General features: G+C 39.5%; 1 protein-coding gene across 1 annotated transcript; it reads right to left on the bottom strand.

The window, feature by feature from the left end:
* LOC102847267 (N-alpha-acetyltransferase 38, NatC auxiliary subunit-like) lies at positions 1–9,605 on the bottom strand. The gene is made up of 4 exons (XM_006882667.1): positions 9,555–9,605; positions 8,669–8,709; positions 4,520–4,647; positions 1–208 (listed from the first exon to the last, which is right to left on the bottom strand). The coding sequence occupies exons 1-4, from the start codon at positions 9,583–9,585 to the stop codon at positions 118–120; spliced, it is 291 nt and encodes a 96-aa protein (XP_006882729.1). The 5' UTR covers positions 9,586–9,605; the 3' UTR covers positions 1–117.
* Between the last annotated feature and the right edge of the window lie 116 nt (positions 9,606–9,721).

The raw sequence follows: 9,721 nt of genomic DNA, 5'->3' as shown, positions 1-9,721 counted from the left end.
AATGAGTGAATGAGTCAAAAGCCACAATTACAGGTTCATAAAAATTCTGCACATCTTCCTCAGGATAATCTGTTTCTGTACAAAGATTTACAGATGTCAAATGCACATAGATTTTCTTTAATGGGCTACAGAGTTTAGGGGCTCTGCTCGAATATTCCCCAGATCAAGTGCAGAATCTGTTTCTTCATCAATTTCTCCAATGACTGCACTGTAAGAAAACATTTAAAAAAAATTGGTTAAAACAATCTCATTTCAAAATAGATCCACATTTCAAAAATCTTACTAATCAATGCAAAAACACCACTATTCTGAAAAGCACCCAATAAAACCCAGAAGATTGCTTAAAGTAGAAATAGTAATTTTAACTTTCTCAAAGCAGTAAGTCTCACAAAAACAGAATACTACAAAATAGTCTATAATATTATAATAAATGGATAATATTATAATAAATGGCTCATTTAAGTCTTTATAAAAAAATACATACATGAGACAAACATGATAGAAAACTAAAACTTTCAAAGCTATGATTTTAATTCTGAACTGAACTGATATTTTAACAAGAAAATAAATAACTAAAATTACATAACTGTTAAAATAATAAAGCCTCATTGCCATTGAGCTGGAACCAATCACAGCTGGCCCTCTGGGTTTCTGAGGCACAAGTCCCGGGTGAGGAGACTGTGCATTGCCCGCCCATAAAGTAGCTGATGGACCTGAAGGTGGGGGTGCTGCCCTTGGGGTTAGCAGAGTAACTCCCTAAAGCCTAGGTAATTGAATAATTTCAATGAACGAATTTAATCACTGGTATACAATGTATGTCTGAACGTATGCATCCCAGGCTTGAAACAGCTTCGGCCACCTAAACCCAGGCAGCATGCTAATGAGCAAAGGACTGAAAGCGACCCCTGCCCCTAGTGGAAGGAGAGCATCACCACCAACAGGTGTCTCCTTGCCCAACAGGGGTTTTAATGGCACAAGATTTAATAGCTAATGATTTTTCAATTTCTATACTTAAAATCTTTTAAGACCATGTACCAATAAATAATGGCAGTAAATACAGTTAAGTATCTAACAAATGATTTTTTTATGAGAAAGCAGCAGAATGCTCCCAGATGGGCGCTTTTGGGTGGTGAGAGCCAATGGGAACACCTGATTATGGAGGAATGTGAAATGATGGAGCTCATGGGAGTTTAAGCCATGCCTTGGTTGGAAATTGAGGAAGCAGCAGAATGCTCCTAGACAGGTGGTGTTTGGTTCAGGTCTTTCGTTCATAATGTCGCTATGAGTCATCTACAACTTGATGGCACTTAATAACAACAAAACAGAGATCTCAGTGGATTTAGTGGACAGAAAGTGATGCTAACGGTGGGTGATTTTAGTTTAGGGCCCTCAGGACGGGTTTTAACTGTTTTTGGTCAAACAGTCTTCTCAGTGGGATAGCACTGGTCCATTTGCTGCATGGAGGTAACTAGTCGTTGCTGTGATGCTGAACACTGTGACACTGGTGTGTCAAATGAGATAAGGGTTATCCATGGTGGACAGTGTTTAGTGGAGCTCTCTGGTTAAAACAAGTTTGGAAGCAGGAGTGGCATCCACTTCCAAAATAGCTTGCCTCTGGAAACCCTATGAACTTGGAGAAATGAAGAAAGTTATACAAGTGTTCAGGCCTTTCATTCACAGGGTCGTTGTAAGTTGTCTACAACTTGACAGCACTTAACAACAACAGACTTAGATCAAGAAGTTTTTCCTGAATTTAATGTCAAAACACTTACAAAACTCTCTATAAATAGAGAAAGATACACACATATATACTGTATCTCAATCTTACCATGTTAGGTAACCAACTCATAGTCTTCTAGGTGGTTATTGTCAATGTCATCATCTACCACTACTTATTGTTATCGAGTTAAAACCAAGTCAGAGTTGACCCTCCAGCAGGTTTTCTGGTTGTAAATAGCACAGGAAGATCTTTATCCCAGAAAACTGATGGATTCAATCTGCGTACCTTAGAGCCAGCAGTGCAACTCCTAACCACTAAGCCACCAGACCTGGCTAGGAGTGGCTAGTGGATGTGAATTGTCAGAGGTGTGGCCTCTGCATTAGCAACAGTCTACAGACTATACCAACAGCTCCACTGTTGTTAGGTGCTATCAACTAGGACTCATGGCAACCTTACGAACAACAGATCTGAACTCTGCCCTATCCTGTGCCTTCCTCATCACCTCTGATACAAAGTCACTGTGTCAATCTATCTCTTTGAGGGTCTTCCTCTCCTATGCTGACTGTACACCTTTCCAAGCATGTCTTTCTCCAAGCTTTCTTATGAAACATTATGCCATTAAAAAAAAAAAAAAAACACAAAACTGACTGTAATTTATTAGGTGTCAACTGTTTTATTTTAACCAAAATTCCTCTTAAAGAAAATAAATGTATTACAAAATTTGTCCAATTTTGCTTTAAACTATACAGTCTTCAGTTCTGTAATAAACGGCAAGTACCAAACTCTTTGAAACTCTCACAGACACACACACACTCTTCACCCCTGCTCTCCTCCAACATAAAAGAAGTTAAAGAACTTGATTTCACCCTTTAAAAAGATGAATGATTATATGTCATTTATAATATTATATTTATTATAATTGAAAATTATGATGGTAGGCAGTGGAGAGGTAAAGGATTAAAAACTGGGTTGGCAGAGAAAATAGGCCATTTACTAGTTTTCACAGTGCAATCTCTCCTTCCACCACCTAGTTCAAGCCAAGCTACTAGTAAGAAATCAACCAGTTTGCAAAACACTTGATAATGTACAAACTCTTTTGAATTAACATAAACTAGTTCCAGAAAAATCACAAATTATGGGCCAAATGGTAATTTGCTTTTTTCCTTTGTTTGTAGCCCATCTCATTGCTTTACCTAAAAATAATCTCTATAGAACTGTTTATAAAACACTGATTCAAGATCATATAAGCACATTAAACAATCTAAGGTACTCCAGATTGATCCTGGAAAGGGTTAAACCGGGCGGGCTCCTTGGAGGCAAGGATTCTGAGGCTCCGTCTAACATACTTTGGACATGTTGTAAGGAGGGACCGGTCCTTGGAGGACATCATGCTTGGGAGGGTGGAGGGACAGCGCAGGAGGGGAAGGCCCTCTATGAGGTGAATTGATCCAGTGACTGGGGTAATCAGGATGGGAGTGTCAGAGACACTGCGATTGGCACAGGACAGAGCAGAATTTAGGGCTATTGTACATAGGGTCTCTATGAGTCGCAAGTGACTCGACGGCACATAACAACAACAGCAGCAACAACTACTGTTCCGCAAACAACGTGACACTGGTAGTATTTGTTTTGCTATTGTTTGGCCATATTTCGATTCCATATAGTACCTACTAGAAAAATTATTCAATATTCTGCTGGACTAATAACCAAAAGCATTTCCTAATATTCTAGCTATTAACCACATATCACTATAAAAATCAGTTGCAAATAATTAAAATGAAAAATTCAGTTCCCTAGAGAAATCAGCCACTTTCCAAGTATTTAGTATTTATACCTGGCTAGTATTCCAGTTACTACACTGGAATTTTTCTAACAATACAAATACAGACTTATTTATGTTATAGAGCACAAGTTATTTAAAAAAAAAATTATAAAGATGGTTTTCAAATCCTAACTTTGGATTCTAGAGGTATATTTACATTACTCTGAAACCATCAGTATTTTGAAAGAACATTTAAGAAGCGTCTCTAATGAAGTATTTGAAAGAAAACAAACTATCCAGGCCACTTAATAATTAGGAATACACACAAACCTCAAAATACCAAGGTTTACTTTATAAAGAGTTAACTTTGGTGGTGGTGGTTGTTGTTGTTATGTGCCGTCGAGTCGTTTGCGACTCATAGCAACCATATGTACAACAGCCCTAAACCCTGCTCTATCCTGTGCCAATCACATGGCCTCTGACACACCCATACCAATTACCCCAGTCACTGAATCAATCCACCTCATGGACGGTCTTCCCCTTTTGCGCCATCCCTGCAGCCTCCCAAGCATGATGTCCCTCTCCAAGGACCTCTCCCTCCTTACAACATGTCCAAAGTATGTCAGACGAAGCTTCAGAATCCTTGCCTCTAAGGAGCAGCCTGGTTTAGCTTTTGAAAAAAAATTAACACAAAATACAAGAGATTTGACTTAAGCACATAATATAAAACACACACACAAAACATGTATAAATGGAAAAAAACAAAAGTAACAATAAAACCCACCAAACACTGTCAGAATTGATTCCAACTCGGAGAGACCCTCCACTGGGTTTTTGAGGGTATAAATCTTAATGGGAGGAGACTACCCATCTTTACCCAAGTAGCCACTGGTGGATTTGAATCCTTTCAGCTGTGTAACACGCTACAGTCTATACCACCAGAGTTCCTTATGGATGAAAGACTGTGCTATTTTTTTAGCTGACAGCAACGGCATTCACTTAGAACACAATTTTGATCAAGTGGGTATTTTACTTACACGTTGTCACCTCTCACAATGTATAATCCTAAAACCACTTGTTCTACTCCCTGTGAAGAGCTGAACACTCGCTCATGACTTTCATCCAAAATCAAATTAATGGTCTGGTCAAAACCTTTCAGAGTTCCCTGTGGAAAAACATTCAAGAGAAAAATATTGTGGCTTACTTAAACATATAATATTCAATAAAATATCATTTTAGCTGTTAAATAACCAAAGAGAAGTATCCATTTTAAGTATAAACCCATTGAAAAATACCATTTTATAATGAAAAGTATTTCAAGAATTAAGTCACATCTGTTTAAGTTGTTAGGTATCATCAGAAGAAAAAAAACACAACCAAAAACCCTGACACCACACATATGCCTTGACTTCACACATATGAGGCATATGCAGGGCTGCTGAGAGTTAAAAAGGATAATGGGTAAAAGTTCATGTAGTCTAGGAGATAACCTTTACAAGAACACACATTAAAATGAAATGTAAGGGTAAAGAATACAGAAGAGGAGATAATACATACCATCTATAGTAATGTAACAGCATCAGTGAATGCTCTGTGACAGGCACTAGCCTAAACACACTGCCACTTATGTCCATTTCAGAGAAGGAAAAATGAGGCACAAAGAGCTGACGTATTCTCTCAAGGTCTTCAAAGACTAAGTAACTGAGCTATGATCTAAACGCAACCAAAAAAGGTCAAGAGTCAGATCACCAAACCAGACATTGTATCGGTGGTGGTTGTTATGTGCCATTGAGCCACCTGTCACTCAGAGCAGCTCTATTCACAATAGCTCTGAACCCTGCCCTATCCTAAGCTAGTCTCTATGACTCTGACACACCTACCCCAATTACAGTGTCAGTCAATCTCATTCAGGGTCTTCCAATCCTGAACCGTACCTCTATTCTTCCAAGTATGATGTCCTTCTCCAAGGCCTGGTCCCTCCTGGTCACATGCCCAAAGTATGTAAGACAGAAATTTAAAATTCTTGACTCCAAGGAGCAGCTTGGTTTTACCCTCTCTAATTCAGACCTGTTTGGTATGTTCAAGATACTTCTCTAGCACCACAACTCACTGATTCTTCTACTGTCATCCTTTGTCACAGTCCAGCTCTCTGATGCATAGTAAGTAACTGAGAACACCATGGCCTAATTCAGTCACACCTTAGTCCCTAGACTGACATTATTATTCTTCAGCACTTTTGAGAGGTCCCTGACAGCAGACTTTCCCAATGTAATTGGTCTTTTTATTTCTTGACAGCTAGTGCCAAGATTGATTGTGGAGTTGAGCAAGCTGGAATTGTCAAGAACCTCAATCTCTTCTCTATCATGGTGCTGCCAACTGGTCCAGTGGTGAGAACATTTGTCTTACTGATGTTGAGCTTTAATCCATATCGAAGACTGTAGTCTTTCTACAGCAAACGCTTCAGGTCCTCCTCAGTTTCAGCAAGCAAGGTTATGTCATCCGCATAACCAAGTTATTGATGAGTCTTCTTCAAATACTGATGCCACATTCCGCCTCATAAAGCTCAGCCTCCCAAATGATCTGTTCCACGTACAGATTGAAAAGGTATAGAGACAGGGTGCATCCTTAACACTCCTTCACGACTCTGAACCATGCAGTTCTTCCCTGTGCTTTGTTCTGATGACTGCTTCCTGGTTCAACTACTGGTTTCACATGATCACAATCAAGTGTTCTAGGATCCCCATTCTTCTCAAGGTTAGCATAATTTTGTTGTGATCCCTAGAGTCAAATGTCCTTGCACAGTCAATGAACCACAGACATTTTTCTGGTACTCTGCTTTCAGCTAAGATGCAACTGACACTGGCAATAATGCCTCTAGTCCCATGGCCTCTTCTAAACCCAGCTTGTATTTCTGGTAGTTCTCTGTTGACGTACTGTTCCAGTCGTTTTTGGATAATCTTCAGCAGGATTTTGCTTGCGTGTGATACTAGTGATATTGTTTGATAATCTCCATGCTCTGTTGGGTCACCTTTTTTTGGATTATAGTGATATAAATGCCATAAATATAATACATATTTATAAACTACAATGATAGTATATAATGAGTACTTACTATTTTGCCAGTGTTCTAAGTTGCTCACCTGTACTAACTTACATTCTTTTCAAAAGCCATTAAGATAAACATTAATATAACTGTAATTATTGGAACCAGAACTTAATGGAAGTAATCAGAGGAAATGTTAAGGAAGAAGACTGATTGTAAATAAAGACACAGGAGTTGTACAACAGAGTAATGCATATCTTATCCAAGTTTCAGAAGACACATGAAGTTACACTGGCTTTAATTAAAACTCTTCATCTCACTATTAACATTGTTTCAAGGTCAGAAATAAAAATATATAAAATAGAATGAAATAAAGAAAAAAATGATTGCACAGAATGTGGAAGGGAAACAAAAAAATGGATTTTTTAGTAGTTAAGGGAGCCATCACAAAGATAACAAACAGCCACACATAACTTAACTAGTTTTACTATTAATTACTATTGCATCCTGAAGGAGCTCTGGTGACCTCGTGGGTAACAAGTTGCATTGTCAACACACACTTCAAGGCAGAACAATGTGCAATCTCCTCCTATATGATTTACAACCTCTGGCAACCTGATCGCCTCTGCCTTGACAGTGATGTGTCTTTTACTGCATAGAGTAAAACAAGGTTAAATATTAGACCACTGAACGTTAGTACTAACAACGCTCAGTATACCTTTCCTTCTATAAAACGGAAATGACTTTCTAATTCATTTTCTACTTTATTAACCACAAGCCAAGATTATAGCCTTGAAAGAAAAGATGGCAGATGGCATCAGGTTTGGAGTTAGACCCATGGCACTGATTGTGACAAAAGGATAAAAAAGAGTAAATAAATATGTTCATCACCTTTCCTGTTGTACAGAAAACAAAAATCATAGGAAATCTAAAAATATTCATAGCCCACAGGAGAAACAAGCCTTAAATGCTGACCATGCTATAAATACAGAGTATCTAAAGAGCTCTGGTGGCACAATGGTTAAAATTCTCCATTAAAGACTGAAAGGTGAGCAGTTTAAAGCCACTAATAGAGTCTTGAACAAACCATGGACCGCCAAAAAAGCAAATAGGTCTGTTTTGGAGAGGATGAAAAATGGTTTCTCCTTGGAGGCTAGGATTTTAAAGCTCTGTCTCACATACTTGGGGCACGTATAGCAAGGAGAGACTGGTCCTTGGAGAAGGACATCTTGCTTGGAAAGGTGGAGGGACAATGCAGGAGAGGAAGACCCCAGATGAGATGGATTGATACAGTGGCTGGGGCAACAGAGGTAGGTGTGTTGGAATTAGTGAGACTGGCTAAGGACAGGGCAGGCTTCAGAGCTGTTGGATATAGAGTTGCTATAGGTCTCAGGCGACTCGATGGCACATCATAACAAAAACAACAAGTAGCTCCCAGTAAATATTTACAGTCTGGGAAATTTGATGGAGCAGTTTAACCGTCATTAAAAAAACCAAAAACAATTAAAAAAAGCATGGCCAGAATTAATTGCAACTTACTGGGTTTCAGTTTCTGGAGTTTTAAATCATTAGGGAAAGAGACTGACCACCTTCTCCAAAAGGGGGAAGTGTTGCTGGTGGATTTGAACTGCCCACCTTCCAGTTAGCAGACTGACATGAGACGCACTATGCCCTCAGGAGTCCGAATGGATCACAGGATACAGGAACAAGGTTAGGTCTATTTAGACAGAATCCAAGTCATAAATGGTTTAATTTCTATATAAGCAGCATTAAAAAAAAAAAAAACAAACCAAAAAACAACCAAACTTATTCATGTTCAGCTGTCCACACCCTGAAATGGAAGGAAACGAAAGCTGATGATAAACAAATAGAAGACACTGCCATATAGACAGATACCTACAGACTAGACTAGAAGCTCCCTGATGGGAAGAACTTACCCATGCTGGGACGTCTAGTCCGTAACAAGCACTCATCACTCAATATTGAAGAAAATTTGGATCAGAGGCTATTTAAAAAGGACACGAGGGCAAAGAATCAAATGACAAGGAAACTAGTAATTAGAGAGCCAGGATGTTCCACATAACCATTATTTCACTACCAAGGGCTTACAAAAACATCGAGAATGGAAGTGTTCAATACTCACCACAATCATTCTTCCATCAGAAGTAATAACAGCAACAGTTCCTGATTAACTGAATCAAGGAAAGTATTTCTCATTCAAAACAAATGGAAATAAAGAGTTTGGTTAACAGAAAAATTCAGATTGCTAGGAAAAGGGTGACAAAATTAAGATCCAAGTATTCATTCAATATGGTAACTACATGCACAACCTTAAGGATTCAAGTCAGTGCTATTTGCGATAAAAACAGAAAACCCACATCCTTCGCTGAGAAGTCGTCCAAAAATGCTGGGATATATGGTACTCCTTTTCACTGGAAATTTTTATTCTGAACAAGACAGTACTTTCCTTTCTTGAGCTTTTTTCTTCATTTCTAAATTAAAAGGCGGATGCTTGCTAAAGAAAAGCTGAAACTATTTCAAGCTTTAAGACAATTTCCCAGGACCTGGATTCTGGCAAAGGAAGCACTAGTTAAATGGCTTATGATTCAACATAACTGCATCGTTAAAAGCCCCCTGCTCCCAAGATGAACAGAAACACACGATGTGGGCTTTCTTTAAACGGTTACTTTAGAATCTAATTCTTTGAGCTGTTTTACAACAATCCACCGGAACGAGGATGGAATTCATTCGATCAACGTGGAAGTAGAGGGCTCAAGAGGTAGAGATTAAATTCGTGGACCTAAAATTATTATGGATTGTGCGTAATCAATAGAGAAAAGTTTAGGATCATTACACTGGGTTTATTTTAAGCCCAAACTTTATAAATACACCCCGATCTCGCGGGGCGTCACCCCCGGGTCGGCGGGGACCCGCCACCAAGTGACCGCAGACCCCGCTCCCCGGCCCCGCCAGCTCGGAGCCGCCGCGGGACACACACGGGCCTCGCCGCGGCCGCCCTCCCAGGATACGGTTGATGTAGTTCTCCAAAGCGGACGTCATGGTGCTTCGCCCAGGAACTCCGGGGACGAGACAACTCCGGGAACAAAAGGAACCAAAAGGAGCCGCCAAGAACCGGCCGAGTGCCGCGTCCAGTGACGGCGGGAAATATCGCGAGAGTCGTGGCTTCCACCGGGCC

Source organism: Elephantulus edwardii, unplaced genomic scaffold (genome assembly GCF_000299155.1).
Source record: "Elephantulus edwardii isolate Elephantulus edwardi_28Jun2011 unplaced genomic scaffold, EleEdw1.0 scaffold00022, whole genome shotgun sequence".
Taxonomy (NCBI): Eukaryota; Metazoa; Chordata; class Mammalia; order Macroscelidea; family Macroscelididae; genus Elephantulus; species Elephantulus edwardii.
Note: the sequence above shows the minus strand (reverse complement) of the source record. Positions and strands in the feature narration are given on the sequence as shown.

Bases quoted from the DNA above. Each gene is read 5' to 3' on its own strand.
- LOC102847267 (XM_006882667.1), bottom strand. From the start codon at position 9,585: ATGACGTCCGCTTTGGAGAACTACATCAACC. The intron at 8,710-9,554 runs GTATCCTGGGAG...TCAGTTAATCAG, and splicing joins TTTGGAGAACTACATCAACC to GAACTGTTGCTGTTATTACT. The intron at 4,648-8,668 runs GTGAGTATTGAA...GTTTTTCCACAG, and splicing joins CTGATGGAAGAATGATTGTG to GGAACTCTGAAAGGTTTTGA.